The sequence below is a fragment of the Pavona decussata genome, unplaced genomic scaffold (genome assembly GCF_977016875.1).
Source record: "Pavona decussata unplaced genomic scaffold, jaPavDecu1.1 SCAFFOLD_92, whole genome shotgun sequence".
NCBI lineage: Eukaryota > Metazoa > Cnidaria > Anthozoa > Scleractinia > Agariciidae > Pavona > Pavona decussata.
This window is the reverse complement of record NW_028145509.1, coordinates 1,213,379-1,232,473: the sequence shown is the minus strand read 5'-3', so window position 1 is coordinate 1,232,473 and position 19,095 is coordinate 1,213,379. Positions and strand designations below refer to the sequence as shown.

The 19,095-nt window shown below is 39.0% G+C and overlaps 1 protein-coding gene and 1 long non-coding RNA gene across 2 annotated transcripts; one reads left to right on the top strand and one right to left on the bottom strand.

Moving 5' to 3' along the window:
• Window positions 1-4,484: 4,484 nt before the first annotated feature.
• Window positions 4,485-5,730, bottom strand: LOC146473764 (uncharacterized). Its single transcript, XR_014866341.1, has 3 exons — window positions 5,658-5,730; window positions 5,303-5,385; window positions 4,485-4,680 (listed from the first exon to the last, which is right to left on the bottom strand). It is a non-coding gene; the product is annotated as an uncharacterized LOC146473764 (long non-coding RNA).
• Window positions 5,731-14,087: 8,357 nt separating this feature from the next.
• On the top strand, window positions 14,088-18,479 carry LOC146473763 (rhodopsin, GQ-coupled-like). Its single transcript, XM_085117601.1, has 3 exons — window positions 14,088-15,371; window positions 17,278-17,488; window positions 17,729-18,479. The coding sequence occupies exons 1-3, from the start codon at window positions 14,760-14,762 to the stop codon at window positions 18,064-18,066; spliced, it is 1,161 nt and encodes a 386-aa protein (XP_084973727.1). The 5' UTR covers window positions 14,088-14,759; the 3' UTR covers window positions 18,067-18,479.
• The last annotated feature ends 616 nt before the right edge of the window (window positions 18,480-19,095 follow it).

Here is a 19,095-nt window from a genome sequence, read left to right as displayed (position 1 = left end):
AAAATTCGCTTCCATTAACCAGTTTTGAATTACTACAGACAAAAGGCTAACATTGACAAATCCGATCTCTCTAACAATAGAAAAATAGCATGTTTTTTACTGGAAATTATGTCAATATCTTTTTTTAACAATCAACAATGGCAACTAAACGAAAGTGGTCTGCACATTTTTTCTGACAGATCGAGTAAACCTCAAAGCCTAACAGTTTCCTTGACAAATCGGGATCTCAGCCTTATAAAATCTTTTGGCGTTTGAAAAGTGATAAACAAAAGATAATTGTAATGATTATTGGCAACTTTTGAAAAAGGTGTAAACTCAAAACAGAGAAAAAAATCGACCTACCACTCTCCCTAAGGAAAAGCGTTTCAGCCTCAAAAATGTTACTAGAAATTACAGAAAAGAATCAAAATATATTCTGAAAACAAATAAACGGCCCAGCAAAATTATTAGTGTCTAAAGGTTTAAATTCCTACTCAAAGAGTCAAAATTTGAACAGAAAAAAAACTGGAAAATTGTCAAGCAGCCAACATCTTTTGTACCACATGCAGACAAATCCACTTTAACACCAATACCAATTGAATCAGTGAATGAAAAATGACTTGACATTTCTACAAAAAGTTTCAAACTATAAAAAGCGAATAATAGCAGATGAAATCTTCGAGTGATTGATGCAAACTGAAAAAAGAAACTACTTGTACTTGTTTCGAGTTACTTTTGAAGTTGGATAGTGAAAAAGAGAAGTATTGATTTCAGTTCAGTATCAGCAACGTGGTTTTTGATTTGTTTCGCTTTAATAATAGCCTGAGTTAAAAGGGTAAAGAAACTGTTTTTGGTGACATTGACTGGCGTTTGGACAGCCTGATCAGAAGTCGTCATCGATCTGAGTCAAGTAGATACTGCGGCATCATCAGTTGTCAGTGTCTTTCCTTTTACAATTGCTGGTCTATATTTATGTCGGCCTGTTGTGTGTCAAATTTACCAGTAAGTTAGTTCAGTCTTTTTGTTGGCTATTCTGTTGATGTGGTCTTCAAGCGGCGTTAGTAAGGTTGCTGAGCTGTTGGAGTTGGATTCATTTAAGTTTGTTGTCAGCTATCAAGTCCTTACTTTTGGTAACTCATTCAGCACTCAGTCAATTCTGCACGTTTGCTCGATTTCAGCCGCTCCCCCTGGTCCAGCCTATTAATTCTGTGCTTGGTTTCTAAATGGGGATCATCAATGTGATCTGTGTCATCATTAGTTTTGGTCACTCGCTTGTGTTTAGCCAGTTGTTTGTTCAAACTATTACCCGACTCACCAATCATAGTTAGGATGGCAGTCGGAGTACATGTTAAGTTTTCTTGTAAGCTGTTTCGTGTGCGAAATTTGTTTTTCTCTAAGTCGGTGATGTGAAGTAGTCACCGTGATAACTGTTTGAGCAGTATATGCACTGTAAATTCAAATTAAGTTCTGTTTCAGCCCTGGTAAGCTAGGAGCTGAGTCAATCACTTCTTGGGCCATTTAGGACACAATTTGGGTCACAATGTTTTAGCCCCTAGGGGATTTTCAGTCCTTGAGATAAGACTATTTTGGCACTAATTTCCAAGTTAGCTCTCAAAATAGCACTTCATTTTACCCACCCTATTGGCCCCAATTTGGGGGGCTAAAACAGATCTTTTGAATTATTTACTTTGTGAATGATGTAAGGTTGTCATACGTAAGTCTCAGAAGTACCTTTAATATGGGGTCCGCTTTTGTCGCTGTAAAAATAAGTGTCAAGCTAACGTTCGTTTACCAGGATCGTTATTTCTGCGCGTGTTCAATCTACCTCAAACATTCAGTTGTAATTGTACTTCCATGTCTTGTAAAGTATATACAGTGTCTTTTTGTTAGCCCGTTACAAGATGAAATACGATTGTTTTCTGTTGGTGTGTGCCGGCCTCATGTACATTCGTTGTCGGTAATGAGTTGATCTTAGTTGCTCTCGAGTCTTACCAAGACGTCTAGAAACAGAAACTTACAATTTCCTTCAATTCTATCTTCTCACTAAAGAATATCTAGGCATTTTGTCGTCAAGTTAGAAGCACAAGCCTAGAGAGTCCACGATATCCATGCATGTTTTGTTGGCAGCCGTGGTTTAATACTAGGAAAGATTTTTTATGGCAATCTACATTCTAATAAGTTGGAATTGGAATATTGGTGACAATATTGGAATATTGGAATATTGACACGTTTAATCTATCAGTTATTTCTACCGTATTTAAAAGTTTCAATAATTTCAGTAGTTGTAGTTTGTGTTTAGATTCATGGCAAAAAATTCTAGCGTCAGTCGTTTTAAAGGCACTTAGGCCCGGTTCATACGTCGAACTTTACATGAGCCGAACCTAATACCTATTAAGGTCGACCCAAATTATTAAGTTCGGCAGTTGATTCAGACGTCGAACCTAAGTGAAGTCGAACTTAATTAAAGTTAAAGTGAGAAATTAGATTTTCGTGGTCAGCGGCTGTTGTTTTTACTCAACAAGATTCAAAATGGCGGGAAAGACGAGTTCTGACGTGAAAAAGCTTGTTTAGTAACATGGAATTGGGGGTGGTCAATAGTTTATTTTAATATTAGTTTTTATTGATATTACTTATAATTCTTTATATTTATTATATTTTTATATATAAATTTCTAAATTTATGCAAAGCGCTTTTGATCATTTTAATGTTAAAAGGCGCTATATTAAGTGAATAAATTACTATTATTATTATTATTATTATTATTATTATTATTATTATTAAAACAATGAAGACAGGCCAAACACGGCTCCTATTGGTCGAGATAAGAAGAATGTCACCTTCAATACTAATTTGCTCTTACGAGTACGTCTTTCAAAGATCTCCCTTTTCTGTACGAAAGTAGGGAAGCGTCTAAGTTTAAAGATCTCTCTTAGCAGAGGCTGATTTTCTATCGAATGCCATTTACTCATCTGAATGGTTTTAGGTTGGGCACAGAAGGGCGATATTCCGTAACAAACGGCAAAATGTTTTTGCGCTTTTTTTGTTTGTTTTGTAGTGCCGATATTCTTTCGCTGAAATTGACTTGTGAGAGAGTTCTATATATAAGGTTATCAAGGTAACCTCTGTAGCGTAATCTCTGTTTGAATAGAGTTATGTTTTCTTCAAATGTTGTTTTTGAAGATTTTGTTCTGAGAAGTCTTGACCCTTCGCCATTGATATGACCTGTATTGGAAAGTTTCTGTCGGTTTGAATTGCGTGTGCACATCAAAAATAGATTCTTTTTTTTTTTTAATCTTTCGCATCTCAGACAAGTATATTTAGTTGTTTCTAAGCAAGAAGGACAAGCGCATTCCTCTTTTCCCGCCATCTTGTTCAGAATGAAGTCCTTTGCGCATGCCAAGTCGATGGAACGCGCAGACCTCTGGGATAGATATAATTTATATAATTTATACGTTACGTATACATTTGGTTCGGCACATGTAAAGTTCGACGTATAAATCGAAGTCGAACTTTTGCCGTTCTATTCGACTGGCGCAGTCGAATAGAACGGCGGGTCGACCAAAATACAAATCTGTCGATCCTAACTGATTCATACGTCGATCTTTACATGCGCCGAACCAAATGATTAGGTTTGGCTCATGTAAAGTTCGACGTATGAACCGGGCCTTAGCGGCAGTCCTACAGAACGAGGTTATGGGTCGCAACATTTGTGTTTGCGGTTGCGGTGGAGCACTTCTAAGTTGGTGGAAAGGCTGAGTCATTAGTCGCCAGTGGGAATCTTCTTCAGTTCAGTAGAGATATTTACCGTTTTTTGCCATGAACTACTCAGTAGCGTCGAGTCTTGGTTAGGCTCTAACTGATTTTTAATACCTTTGTTTGTCGCAAACAAGTTCGTCCAGTTTGTGTTTTATTTTTCTTCATTAAACAGTTACTAGTCCTCTGTCTGCTCATCTCGAAAAGACAGTCTATGTCACCAACGATAGAATAGAACGATGATTCTGAACAGACGAACGTTCCGTACCTTTATACTCTGTTGACAGGCGTTTTATCGCTCAACGCACTCGAAATTCAGATTCGGCTTAGCTGCTTTCATTTGCTAACCGCTATGAATTTGCTTTCATTTCATCAGGAAACTTGTTATTCGTGTGTTGCACTGTATCGACCACGGTATCTTGAAATTTATATATTAATTCGTTTGTTTCAGAAAAATTTAAGAAAATCTATAAAGCCAAGTACGTGGGCGCTCACTTCCAATTTATCCCAAATTTGGTGCGAATTAATTATTTCACAGACTCGCTCTTGACTACAAGCAGTCCAAGACCTTAATTACGCTCTCTTCGCGCTTGCCGTTGAAAGAAAATAACGCCTAGGACCCTCGCCGAAAGGTACCAGATTTGCCCGCATAGAGGACGTATGCGCGTATAAGCCGTACTCTAAACTTTACAATCTAGTAACTCCCCCCCCCCCCCATCACTACTCCCTAAAAAGGTGTACCATTGCTTGACACGTAATGCTAGCGTAAACACCGGTTTATTTTCGAGAAAAACAGCCGTTATGCGGGTGAATAAGGTAACCTTTAAGCAGTGCTTTTTCATGAATGATGCTAGTGTCTACCTCTACTGCTTGATTAATTGTTAATCTCTCAGTTTCTCGCTTGCTTGCTTGCTTGATTCCAGTACTGATCTGAATATCCCTTGTATCCTGAAAAGAATGAAGCAACAATATGATTAATGCAATCCACCATACCTTAAAAATGTTCATAAAAACACACAGAGAAGAACTAAAAACTTCAAACCTATCATACACAATGTTGTTAGTACAGGGACGATTTTCGCAAAAATGTAGTTTCTAACTTGGAAACTACATTTTTGCGAAAATCGTCCCGGTATATATAACACGGCGGAGGCTTGTGCCTACGTATCCAGCTATCTCAATCAACGTTGTAGAGTTTCAAGCCTCCATTTTAAGAGACTAGGCCGAAAGGTCGTATGGGTAGCTGTAAATCCTTTGATATCCAGCTGTAATTTCACGTCTGTCAAAGCCAAAAGATTGGAGAAAATAGACCATAGCCGTTTGCCTCTACGACTTCATTTCTGTAGGGGTAAACCATATCAGAGTTTGGTAAATTTATTAATTAATTAATTGTATCACATTGTTGGGTGGGGTTTCCGACAGCGTCAATTGAAATAGCTGTATACCACATTCCTAAGTTTAAACCCTTTTTTTCCCTAAACGTGGGGCCTAACCTGGGGTAAATCATACAGAATTAACTCACTTGCCCTTCCTACGTGTAATTTACATTTATAAAATTCACTAATTATACCTCAGCTCTGCTCCTTGCTTGAAGTGATAATCTCTCTTGCTTGCACGCGCCTCACTTCCAATTGGGTGTTGTGATAACATCGCCTTGTATACAATAAAACAACAAAACAGGTCTGAATAAAGTAATGGCGAGATTCTATTGTTAAAAAAGGTATTCTTAAACATAGTACACAGGAAGAGTGTTTGCACGATTTTAGCAAGGCTTAATACAAATAATGAAGTGAAGTATTCTTCATTTCAGACTAGAAAGGCTCTAAGGAGCACGTTCCATATACGATGGGGGTAGGCGTGGGTAACCAGTCAGTTAAGTTTCCACCTGTACTGTTGGCACTAATAAAACAAATGAAGAAACTCACCACTTCGAAAAAGTGTAGGCTGAGATTGATGAGGCCTCTTTGACACTTCACTTTGCTCGCCTTAGCAGTTGCCTGGAGACGGACAAACATTATGTTATTAAGATACGATGGTAACACTTCCGGGTGTGTTTAGTATAGGTAATCCGTATTGATCGAAACAGAAATTAAGCTAACAAAAATAACCACCCACCTTTTAAGACAATTTCATACTGCCGGAGGATGTTCATTTTATTTTGGCCCATCATGATGCCTGAAATTAACCTAGGGAGAGAGATGAATTATTCACATGCTGGTTAACATCACGTTCTTCACAAGCGGTTGAACAATTAGCCTCGTTTCCAGGGTCGTCAGAGGACCCTGGGAACGAGGTTGGTGCTTGAACAATAAACAAGATGCCTGCTGTACTGGCATTACGCGTGATGCTGGGGCTGATTCATTTATTCCAACTGTATGCTTCGCCGATTGATTAAACTATCCTTGCTGATGGAATAGTTTGAGTCACGACGATCACGTTACGTTGTTTCCCTTGTGTTACGCTACTCAGGGTTTCAAGGGAAATTGCGGGAATTCCATTGCGATAACGTAAACTTCTCAATGACCTCTTTTCAGTCTCGCGTCGTGGTCTAAGACTGTCAAACAAAGCACGATTCCTTCGCCAGGAATTTACCAATTTCCACCGTTTTAAATGTCGAATGCTTCTTAGAAGTTATTCTTTCGATTTGCCGCTTCAAAATGGTGAAATTTCCGTTTGAAAACGGCACACTTGAGTCCAGAACATGTTAACAATATGGCGCCAAATTTAATCTGTTTTTTATAAATAGATCAAATGATGCGTTGACGTCACACAGGTAGGGGTGAGTGGGTCCCCTCCCTCGCGATGTAAGCGACAAGAATGAATTTTGATTGGGCTGCTTCTGTTGAAGACAATCAGAACAATACACCCCGAGTAGGAGAGGGGTGAGTTTAATGAATAAATTAATGTACCGATTTGTAGCTACGAGGAAGAAAAAAAAAACAAGATGCCTGCTATACTGGCATTACGCGTGATGCTGGGGCTGATTCATTTATTCCAACTGTATGCTTCGCCGATTGATTAAACTATCCTTGCTAATGGAATAGTTTGAGTCACGACGATCGCGTTACGTTGTTTGCCTTGTGTTACGCTACTCAGGGTTTCAAGGGAAATTGCGGGAATTCCATTACGATAACGTAAGCTTCTCAATGACCTCTTTTCAGTCTCGCGTCGTGGTCTAAGACTGTCAAACAAAGCACGATTCCTTCGCCAGGAATTTACCAATTTCCACCGTTTTAAATGTCGGGTGCTTCTTAGAAGTTATTCTTTCGATTCACCGCTTCAAAATTGTGAAATTTCCGTTTGAAAACGGCACACTTGAGTCCAGAACATGTTATAAACAATATGGCGCCACAATTTAATGCAGTTTTAATGAAGAAATCAAATGATGCGTTACGTCACACTGGTAAGGGCGAGTGGGTCCCCTCCCTCGAGATATAAGCGACAAGAATGGATTTTGATTGGCCTGCTGTTGTTGAAGACAATCAGAACAATACATCCCGAGTAGGGGAAGGGAGAGTTTAATGAATAAATTAATGTACCGATTTGTGACTACGAGGAAGAAAAAAAAAAAAAAACAAGATGCCTGCTATACTGGCATTACGCGTGATGCTGGGGCTGATTCATTTATTCCAACTGTATGCTTCGCCGATTGATAAAACTATCCTTGCTAATGGAATAGTTTGAGTCACGACGATCGCGTTACGTTGTTTTCCGTGTGTTACGCGACTCAGACTATCAGCGGAAATTTGTCAAATTCCATTACGATAACGTAAGCTTCTCAATGACCTCTTTTCTGTCTCGCGTCGTGGCCTAAGACTGTCAAACAAAGCACGATTCCTTCACCAAGAACTCACCAATTTCCACCGTTTTACGTGTCGGGTGCTTCTTAGAAGTTGTTCTTTCGATTTACCGCTTCAAAAATGGTGAAATTTCCCTTTGAAAACGGCACACTTGAGTCCAGAACATGTTAAAACAATATGGCGCGACTTAATCTGTCTTTAATAAATATATCAAATGATGCATTGACGTCACAAAGGTAGGGGTGAGTGGGTCCCCTCCCTCGCGATATAAGCGACAAGAATGGATTTTGATTGGCCTGCTTTTGTTGAAGACAATCAGGACAAAACATCCCGAGTAGGAGAGGGAAGAGTTTAATGAATAAATTAATGTACCCATTTGTAGCTACGAGGAAGAAAAAAAAAAAAAAAAACAAGATGCCTGCTACACTGGCATTACGCGTGATGCTGGGGCTGATTCATTTATTCCAACTGTATGCTTCGCCGATTGATAAATCTATCCTTGCTAATGGAATAGTTTGAGTCACGACGATCGCGTTACGTTGTTTCCCTTGTATAACGCGACCCAGACTTTCACTGGAAATTTTTGAAATTCCATTACGATAACATAAGCTTCTCAATGACCTCTTTTCAGTCTTGCGTCGTGGTCTAAGACTATCAAACAAAGCACGATTCCTTCGCCAGGAACTCACCAATTTCCACCGTTTTAAATGTCGGGTGCTTCTTAGAAGTTATTCTTTCGATTCACCGCTTCAAAATGGTGAAATTTCCGTTTGAAAGCGGCACACTTGAGTCCAGAACATGTTAACAATATGGCGTCAAATTTAATCTGTTTTTTATAAATAGATCAAATGATGCGTTGACGTCACACAGGTAGGGGTGAGTGGGTCCCCTCCCTCGCGATGTAAGCGACAAGAATGGATTTTGATTGGGCTGCTTCTGTTGAAGACAATCAGAACAATACACCCCGAGTAGGAGAGGGGTGAGTTTAATGAATAAATTAATGTACCGATTTGTAGCTACGAGGAAGAAAAAAAAAAAAAGAAAAAAAAAAAAAGATATCGACCCGTTTTTAGACACGGTATGCCCCTTCAGGGCATCCCGCGTAACAAGATGCCTGCTATACTGGCATTACGCGTGATGCTGGGGCTGATTCATTTATTTCAACTGTATGCTTCGCCGATTGATAAATCTATCCTTGCTAATGGAATAGTTTGAGTAACGACGATTGCGTTACGTTGTTTACCTTGTGTTACGCGACTCAGACTATTATCGGAAATCAGTGAAATTCCATTACGATAACGTAAGCTTCTCAATGACCTCTTTTCAGTCTCGCGTCGTGGTCTAAGACTGTCAAACAAAGCACGATTCCTTCGCCATGAACTCACCAATTTCCACCGTTTTAAATGTCGGGTGCTTCTTAGAAGTTATTCTTTCGATTTGCCGCTTCAAAATGGTGAAATTGATGTTTGAAAACGGCACACTTGAGTCCAGAATATGTTATAAACAATATGGTGCCACAATTTAATGCAGTTTTAATGAAGAAATCAAATGATGCGTTGACGTCACACAGGTAACGGTGAGTGGGTCCCCTCCCTAGCGATATAAGCGACAAGAATGGATTTTGATTGGCCTGCTGTTGTTGAAGACAATCAGAACAATACATCCCGAGTGGGAGAGGGGAGAGTTTAATGAATAAATTAATGTACCGATTTGCAGCTACGAGGAAGAAAAAAAAAAAAAATCGACCCGTTTTTAGACACGGTATACCCCCTCAGGGCATCCCGCGTAAAAAAGAAATCAACCCGTTTTTAGACACGGTATGCCCCCTAGGGGCATCCCGCGTAAAAAGAAATCGACCCGTTTTTAGACACGGTATGCCCCCTCAGGGCATCCCGCGTAAAAAGAAAAAAAAAAAAAAAAGAAATCGACCCGTTTTTAGACACGGTATGCCCCCTCAGGGCATCCCGCGTAAAAAGAAAAAAATAAAAAAAAATCGACCCGTTTTTAGACACGGTATGCCCCTTCAGGGCATCCCGCGTAAAAAAATTGTTTTTAAAAAAGTTTGAATCCTGTTCATTTTTATACCTAAAAGTATCGATAGCTGATAATTTCATAATAACCATTAATAAACTGTGTTAGCAAGGCCCGCCGCGACAAAATAAAAGTACCGGATCCTGTAGTGAAGGATCCGTGTCAGCAAAAAATTGTAAAGCAAATTACCTAAATAAAGAGCAAGGCTGAGTCTCAAACAAACCCTGAAGAAGGAAGGCCGTGCCTTTCGAAATATTGGAAAATATACTTCCCTGACCTTGAAATCAGCCTTGCTCTTTATTTAGATTATTTGATACCTCGATACTTGATATTGAAGGTATCGATACTTCGAAACCTGAAAGTATCGGGGAGGCGGGCCAACTAGTTATCCAAATCCCGTCATGCTGACCGCATTGAGGAGGAAAGTGCAGAAGGGTACCGGAAAAGGGGATGGGGGATAAAGGGATAAGGGGATAGGGGGTAGGGGTTTCAGCTTCCTGTTCTCCAAGCCCGCCCTTTTCAACTTCTGTGCCATAATTTTCCTATATTTCTCCCATTTCTCGCCACTCGCAAATTTGGTTTTCTAGTTTCAATTCTCTTTAAGACCAAGTTTTCGTCTCCCTCTATCCCCTGTCCATTTTGTTATTAAGTTTGAATCTCTCCCTTACAAGACACACTGAAATCTTTGGATCCTTATTAATGAGACCCTTTCATTCACTAGCAATAATTATTAATTTGCGCCGTAGACTAAGAATAATTATGCTTGTCTCTGGGTATGACTTTGTTTTGGGTGTACACAGTGTAAAATTAGCTCCTAGTTGCGTTAAAGGGAGACATGGTAAGGAAGCCCAGAGTGCTATATGTTGGGGCAAACAAAGAAGACTAAAAACACTGATTGTTGTGACGAAACTTAGGTGGCAGGTAAGGCAGAGCCTATCCCTTCAAGTAGCGGTGTCTCTAGGGGAACCTATGTAGAGTGTAACATAGGGTGGACCAGAGGAGGGGTACCCGTCTGGGAGGACAATTGCAATAGGTCAGAAGGTACGATGGAAGGGCATTTTTAATAAGACTTACCTCATAAGCTTGTGCAGTAAGAATCGCTCATGCAGAAAGAGCTCTTGAAGATTATGACGTTAATATCTCTTCAAGCAAAGCTGAGAGGACCCATAAACGGAGGCACTGCAAACGAAGCATAAATAGTACTTTAAAAAACAAACAAACAAAAAACAAAAACTGATGTTAAATTGGGCTCGATTACCAGGCGCTTTTCGGGGAAGAAAACCGGAGCCGAGGGAACGGTGGAAATCGAGCCTTGTGTTATATGTAAATAAGTCAAACGAGGTTTTTGATTTCAGTAGTAGCAATAACGGGGGCTAACTTAATTTCAGGCCTTGAGAAGAGGAGGGAAGCAGGGGGGGGGGGGGGGGGAGGGGTGGCGTATCAGAGTAGAGGAGCTAATCTCAAATAATGAGTTTTGAACAAAACTTAAGTTAGCTTTCACAAATGTTAAGCATACAACTGAAACATGGCACTAATGTATCTCAAATTCAATGGCCATTTTACCCAATACCACAATAAGACTTACTCCGAAGTTGATGACCAAGTTCTCCCCTAGTCAATAAAAGGCAATGGTTATGATGCTGGCCAGACGTCTTTGTTATATATTTTTGTTAGCATTTTTGGCCTTGATCCTGCACAAAACAAAATAGATTTTGAAACGTGTTGGCACAACTGACCAATAGAAACGTACCTGGTAAGATATTCAACTTTAGTGTGAAAGTTAAAACAAAGGATTGTGCACAGTCGCGGCCGGCCTTCTAACATGAATTGCAACACCATTGTTTACATCTCAAGGTTTCATTTCTCAATTGACAGCATTTGTTTTGTGTTTTGGGCGGCTTATATAGGTTTTACGCTAACTGAATCTGACTGGCTAAATCATAAAAAAAAAATCGAATATTCGAGGAAGGCTGGATCATGATTCGAGATATTTTACCAATTTTTTTAAAAATTATGAATCACAATAACAACAGTAGAATCTCCATAGCATGCACCCCACTCCACCCAACCCCCCATAATTCGAATTTCTCGCTCATTCAATTCCCGGTAAACCAAATTTTCGTTTCCGTAACAACTCTTTGTTACCACTGACTGCTCAAGCTATAGAAATTCAACTGTATAACTACATTAGATGAACTCTATATTACCTGAAAACTGTAGAAGCCATTGGTACTGTACAAGCTTGCCGTCAATTTACCACGTGCTACCAGACTTTCGCTCCAAAGACATTGTTTTGACCTGGAATGGGTGCCAGTTTATAGATTTCCTCTTTGCTGGCACTCTCGCTCTAAACCTCAATACTGTTACCGCCGCTGGCTGTGCGTTTGTAGCTGAATAAATGAAATTTGAAGCCATATGCAACTCCTTCGATGTCTTCGTATTCCTCGCGGTTAAAGTGTTAACTAAAATGAACTTCTAATGAGTTTATCTGCAATTCAAATTGGAAGTTTCTTTTTGTCGAAAAAGTGGCAAACTATTCTTTTCCGCATTGGAATTTTCATACCATTTTCACATGTTCACACACTGATGCGTTCAAGTCAGTTAAAGACGGTGGCTTCCAACAGCGAGTTATTTTTGCTCGGATTATGACTATGCGGGAAAAGCAGATCTTAGTAAGGCCTATTGGAACCCCAAATGAAAATGGCGGTAGGACGGGGTAGCCTCGCATTTTTCAGAGATAACTTATCTCTGAAAAATGCGAGGTTACTATAATTGAACAAAGCGTAAAAAGAAAATAAATAAATAAAACGATGTACGGTATTTTTATTATATCCCAAAATGAAGCTTAATTATCTCTGAACAATGCTTGTTTACCCTTACTTTTCTTTTCGAATTCCAACAACCCTTGCGAAGATCTGCTCAGTTTACACGTAGTTATAAACCACGCAAAAAATAGCGCTGTTTTAGCGGGGATCACCGTCAAGAAACCAGACTTTTTCATAACATCTCGATCTACACAGAACGTATGCGTTGTAGCAAAAGTAGGCACCGTCCGGAAAAGTCTCTATTTTTCCCCTTCTCACTGTAACTTGACGATCACGCTTTTCAAACTCGCCCTTAATGTGAGGGACAGGCGAAACACATAAGCCAAATTTTGTTAATAATGTTTGATACTCTGAATTCAGTGTAAAACCGAAAGTTTGTATCCGTTTATTAAGAATGACGTTTAAGGCAAACGGCAAACGGCAAACGTGAGATATGACCACGTGACCATGTTTATCCTATATTTGCCGCTTGCTGTTTTCAGTTTCTCTATCAAATCGATTAGTTTTGCGTTCGCATCAAACTCCAGAATTAGTTTGCACTATTCCCATCTTTGTACTCTTTATTTCAAGAAAACATAAAGGCGAATCTCACGTTTGCCGTGTGCCGTAAACACGATACTACCTCAAGCGAGTGATTTCCGCGAAATAATAGTTGTCAGGAACATTTTCTCAAACGTTCTGCGATTGTTCACTAATATGTATTATTTCGAGCAAGATAACAGAAATCATTCCACAAACACTACAACAATGAAAAATCCTTACGAGCCTCCTTAAAAAGAGTCGTATTGTTGAGGTTGGCTTTCTTTCGATATGTATATCTTATCAAGATACAGCGATTTTATCAGGCTGACGATCGCGAGGCTATAGTCGAGCGTTTTCAGACTTTATAAAGCCTTTATGAAATCCAAGATGGCGGATCCAAGACGGCAGTCATTTGAAAATCATAATGCCATTACAACGTCATATGACGTCATCATCTCGCGTCGCTGACGTCAAGGAGGCATCTTTAGACGTGCTATCTCTCCTCCAAGTCTTATTGTTACAGCTTTTATACTTGGGAAGTTATGGAGGGCGGAATGCCCCTGACCCCGGCCCCAGAAGAAAAAAAAAGCCCGGTCTGGATAGGGTCATAAACGGTTCCCCAGAAACGCTAAAAATGCTGACATGTGCCCATATTACCTTTGTGATATGAGCATTTTCAAAGAGCTCCATTGTTGTCTCCTACCGTCTAAGCCAACTAGCAGGGTTTTGAAATTTGTCTACTCTAGGGAGACTGTTCACAAAGAGACGTTTTCGTTGGACTATGGAGATTATTTCTTTTTATAAGAACACCACCCTTTTTTGCCAAACGCAGTAATGGCATTGTATGAATTACTACTGAAGGAAATCTTAAGTGGAAGGCAAATATTTTATTAACTATACCAACCCGAAATTAACTGCACTCTATGACATGACATCGGCGACCTTTAAAAATATTACTAAATACCTCTTACCAACCGAGTTCGAGGTCCGTACAGTAAGTTACGGAACGAGTTCTTTCCCGTTGATTTATCTAAAAAACGAGCATCCGTAACTTACGAAACGGACTGAGTAAACGAGGTTAGTAAAATATTTACTATATCTCTGAGGTTAAACGGACGCGCGGGAAAGGAAACTTTTCAAATTTAGCGGGCCGTACAGTGAAATACGGCCCGCTAAATTGACCAATCACACCGCGCGAACTAACTGAGAGATATAATAAAACACGTTATCACCTGTTTCAACGATTAAACGCAACTGACACACTATCTTTACTTTGCAATAACATGCTAGGGAGAAACTTCAATCATGTTAAAATACTGCCCTTGTTTGTTTTGGTTATCTGTATCGTTTCCTAAGATGAGTTTCAAGTGAGGAACCTTGACAATTAATAAAATCGGTTATCAGTGCTTACAATTACTTTTTCCTTTGATGAAACTCGTCTTGCGTTTTGCACTCACTGGTTATTAAGTTTATAATGATTTTCAGTAACTAGACACGTATGTAATTTCAAGACCAAAAGATTCAGAGATAAGTACGTGTAATATCTACCTTGGGGTAAATTTACGTATCGAACACACGCGAGCCAAATCGTTTAATTTCCAAGGAAAATGGCTTTCTCTGAGGGGAGATGGAATATATCGCCGGGAAATGGTTCAGTGGAAAATAGTTCGGGTATTCTAAAACGAAACACAAACAGCATATCCACCGAGCTTCAAGCTGTAATTGTGATAATTCTCCAAGTATTGATTGTGGTCGGAAACACTTTGACCATGCTTATAGTTTTAAGGTTGCGTAAACGTCTTGTGGTCGTCGACGTGTTGATATACCCTCGCTGTCTTTAGTGGATGCGATGAACGCATTAACCAGTGTAACTGTAGCAATCCTGATGCGGTTTTTAATCCTTCGAGATCAAGAAATTCCGTGGCAGTTGTGTCAGGTCCAAGGGTGGTGCATCGTGGCGTTCGAGATGATGAGCGTGTGTATAATTTCCATGATTTGCTTCGATCGCTTCGCAGCAATAGTGAAACCATTTTGGCATCTCCGGCAAATGACTTGCACCCGAACTGTTAAAGCTGTGGTTTTTATATCTTTGTTTTCGTGTTTAACAGCATCCTTCCCAGTATTTGGTTGGGACTCATACCGGCAGCTGGACTGGCTTGCCCTATGCCTATTTAACTATCGAAGTAGCTACGCCATTTTTATCGCCATTATTGGATACATCCAGCTGATTTTTGTCCTGGTCTCTTCCGTGGCTATAGTCTATTCGCTGAGTAGATTCTCCAAAAGGCAACGCAAATGTCAGGCAAAGGACATTCCGAACAGGAAGATAAAATATTCACTGAGAATGGAACGTTTGCAAAAGACAACAACAAGGACTCAGGCGCAAAGACAAGGTCGGCAGTTAGCTAAAATTGGTATGGTGGTAGTGGTGTTCTTCTACATGAGCTGGCTTCCTCTAATGGTGAGTTACTACCAAATCTTGTAGTTTTCTCGCCATTTTGTCGCAACACGAGTTGTATGAAATCCTCCATGTTGAACCACACCTATTCTAAGAAGATCTAGCTCATATAACCTTACACAAAGTATAGCTAAAATTAATTGGTCCGCTCATCTTTTATGGAGCTATTTGGATTGTCCTGCCGTTTTCTTATTGGTGCTAAATTCGACTGAAAGTGGTATTTGGTGTTATATTGGTACAATTTAATTATTGAACAATTGATTTGTGTTTAAGCCTCTCAGTGATCTTATTCAAACATGAAATGCTCGTGAGCTACTTTATTTTTCTAGCAAATGTTCAGTTGTGGTTGTTTGCAGCACTTGATATAATTGGAAGATCGATGAGGTAGATAAGTTCATTGTGAATAATCTGCAGGTTTTTTGCAATCATGCTGTCAGAATATTTTCAGAATACAAAAGATGCGACATTTTTAAACGTAGAAGAAAAATTATATCGCACAGTTTTAGACGTGGACGAGTTAAATATATTGTAAATTCACCAAACCTGTCTTTGCCTAAAAATTTTACAGTTGACATGAAATTGAGAAAGTTTCAACTGTTGAAAGATCTGCCGCATAGTATATGGTTCTCTGTTGTCCAGTCTGTAAAATAAACCCCATAGAACGATCATTCAATTGAGTAACTTCTTGCAGTGCCATTTATAATGCTGTACAAGGGGGTTCTAACTTTGAGAATGTTTGAATCTTAAAGTGTATGTTCTCAAATGCAAGCTGTTGAGCATTTTTTATCCTACAGTGCTGTCTACTGCGCTGTGCAGGGTGATTGTAACTTTGGTCTATGTCGATGATAATTGAGACTGTTTGTAGGGAAGCTACTGGGGTTATTTCCTTTGGTTACGTTTTTAGGGATATTTTGCAAATTGGAATTAGTTGATTTTAGGAACGAAATAATTAAAAATAATCTTTCCGTATATAATTTATTTTCCTTAGTGAAGCTGGTTAATGGGGACTCGATTCTGAATTTTCATTTCATTTATCAAATATATCATTCTTAGTTCAAACATAAGCCCTATTTTGCATTGAATTAAAAGCACGGGATACGAGTTTAATAAAAATTGTGACAAGGTTTGCTTACCATTCGGATGACAACTACTTTGTGGCCATATATCAATCAAACGTAGGGAAGTAACATGAAGCTCTATAAAAATGCTTCTGACATTACCTCGTTCACATGACTCCCAGGGTAATGATCTATTTCTTTCTTTTTTCGATGGGATTTTTAATATCAATCAATCAACTCGAGTATAAATCATATATTGCCAACATCTAGGAAACCACATAAAAAGTATGAAATATATTGCACTGGAAAGATCTGTCATTTTTTTTTCTTTTTTCAATAAAGAAGAGTCCGTGACCTTCCGTCCAAACGATGGGAAATGGGGAAATCAGACAACGCGTAACAACTAAGAATAAGGTCTTTACGGAACAACGCGTTTTTCAAACCGACAGCGAGGTTGCAAAAAATTGACAAAGCGTTAAAAGAGAACGATCGATGGAATTAGAGCATACGTGTCGACGCGGACAATATATACAGGGATCTTTATCAGTAAGAGAAGATAGCTGGCCAGCTGGCTTGTTATTTGGAAGTATATAGTACACGGCTTTTCATCTGCGTGTAGGAGAGTTGTAGACATTCAGTTAACTAGAAATCAAAGGCCTCGGGTGGAAAATGGTTTTACTTGAATTGTTTCATCTCATACCGACATTGATCCATTTATGAAAGGCAAATCGTTTCAATTAGGGCATTTGTAAAGCGTGGCATAGTGAATACATAGATTGGTATTTCTTTATATAAACGATTAAGGGTTGTCTCTTTGGCTATCATGTCTACTTTTTTTGTACTTTCTCCAGCTGTGCATTACGATCAAGCAATTTTCAGCCACGGACATCTCGAAGATGGTATTTCTTGCATCATTTCTTGCGCTCTCAAGTCCATTAGTCAATCCCTTTATTTATTTTCTGATGTGGAAGAGGTACGGACAAGCTTTAGTGCAGATGGCGGAAACTATGACATGTAGACATCATCGTGGTGAGTGGAAGGATAAAAGGATCGACTTCAGAGGTAATTATACATTAAGTGAAACGATAGAACCACTCTCCGGGCGATTTACGTAAGTTTTCAAACGCCCTTTGAGAGGTTTTACGCCCAAACATTTCAACTCCATTCCAAAAAGGATCCGTTGCACCGCAGATTCTTTGAAACTAATCGCCTTACCGAAGAGTTGGTGCCACTTAAAATAATGTACCTATCAGCAACTGGATTGTTTAGACATCTGTTTTATATTATCACATTTGCTTTCAGAATCTAAATTGCAAGTTCAGAGGAGCAAACAAGACAAGAATCAAACCTTCTTGAAAGTCGTTCCCCAGTCAACGCCTGTACGTACTGATTACCGCTTTGGTTCGTCTTCCGCCTCAACACTTACTGAGGGAAACTGCTTCGTATCTGCTACTACGCCAAAGCTACAACAGAACCTGCGGATTAATAGACTTCCTGAAGGAAGAAATACTTTTATAGGAAATGATGATGTTGATGACAGTATAACGACCATCAGTTTCCAAGAGAGCATTGGCTATGTACACCGCAAAAGGACAAAAGACGATGATTCAAATTTCACGGTTTTACAAACCTATGTCTAAAGTTTTGACGAGCCAAAAACAAAAGGGACAGCTCAAGACAAGAAAGTGAGAATCAGTCAGTTAGTGAAAGCAAGGCGACAAGGGCCAAAATAGAACTCATCACCATAAGCTAGTATGCAGAAAGAAACTCTTGACATTTCAGTGAGATGCAAGCTTCCACGGACCAATGCACTTCAACTCCTTAATTAACCTTTTTGCGCAAGCTACTAGTTGAACTTAGGATAATTTGTGTATAATATTTTCCTTCGGTATATTAGTTTTGTTTTATATTTTCATTTGCTAATATTGATCATTATTTTAATTAACTGTAAATAAGGTACTGCCTTGAGCATCTGCAAATCATCCCATGTATATATTATTATCTATCAATGTATTATTATTTGGTTATATGTCCGACACTGGTATTATTGTTATTTTGAGGTAGCCTAGTGTTATAACACTTTCTTTCTTTCTTTCTTTCTTTCTCTCTTTCTTTCTTTCTTTCTTTCTTTCTTTCTTTCTTTCTTTCTTTCTTTCTTTCTTTCTTTCTTTCTTTCTTTCTTTCTTTCTTTCTTTCTTTCTATCTATCTATCTATCTATCTATCTATCTATCTATCTATCTATCTATCTATCTATCTATCTATCTATCTATCTATCTATCTATCTATCTATCTATCTATCTATCTATCTATCTATCGTTCTTTCTTTCTTTCTTTCTTTCTTTTTTTCTTTCTCTCATGTAACCATATATTGTTTTTTCTTATGTTTTGTTTTGTGGTAAATAGAATTAGTGAAGTAAGTGAAGTGAAATGTTCAAACCTCAGTTTATTCCTTACTCCAATTCATTGTTCCAAACGTTTCCCAACCCTTCCTTACTTCTATCTCTCTACCCATTAATCCATCCCTGCGTTTCTGCTTTCTCGGTTTGACCTTCTGTTCGCCAAGCTAAAGGACAAATGCAACGGAGCACAAACCCCTCCCCTGGTAAAAGTCCTCAGTACGGCAATGAACCTGGAGGGTAAATAGCACGTCCAAAGCTATGCCCTGCAG

Excerpts from the sequence above, each read along its gene's own strand:
- LOC146473763 (XM_085117601.1), top strand. The coding sequence starts at position 14,760 with ATGAACGCATTAACCAGTGTAACTGTAGCAATCCTGATGCGGTTTTTA. Across the intron at positions 15,372-17,277 it reads TGAGCTGGCTTCCTCTAATG|CTGTGCATTACGATCAAGCA; the intron begins GTGAGTTACTAC and ends TACTTTCTCCAG. Across the intron at positions 17,489-17,728 it reads TAAAAGGATCGACTTCAGAG|AATCTAAATTGCAAGTTCAG; the intron begins GTAATTATACAT and ends ATTTGCTTTCAG.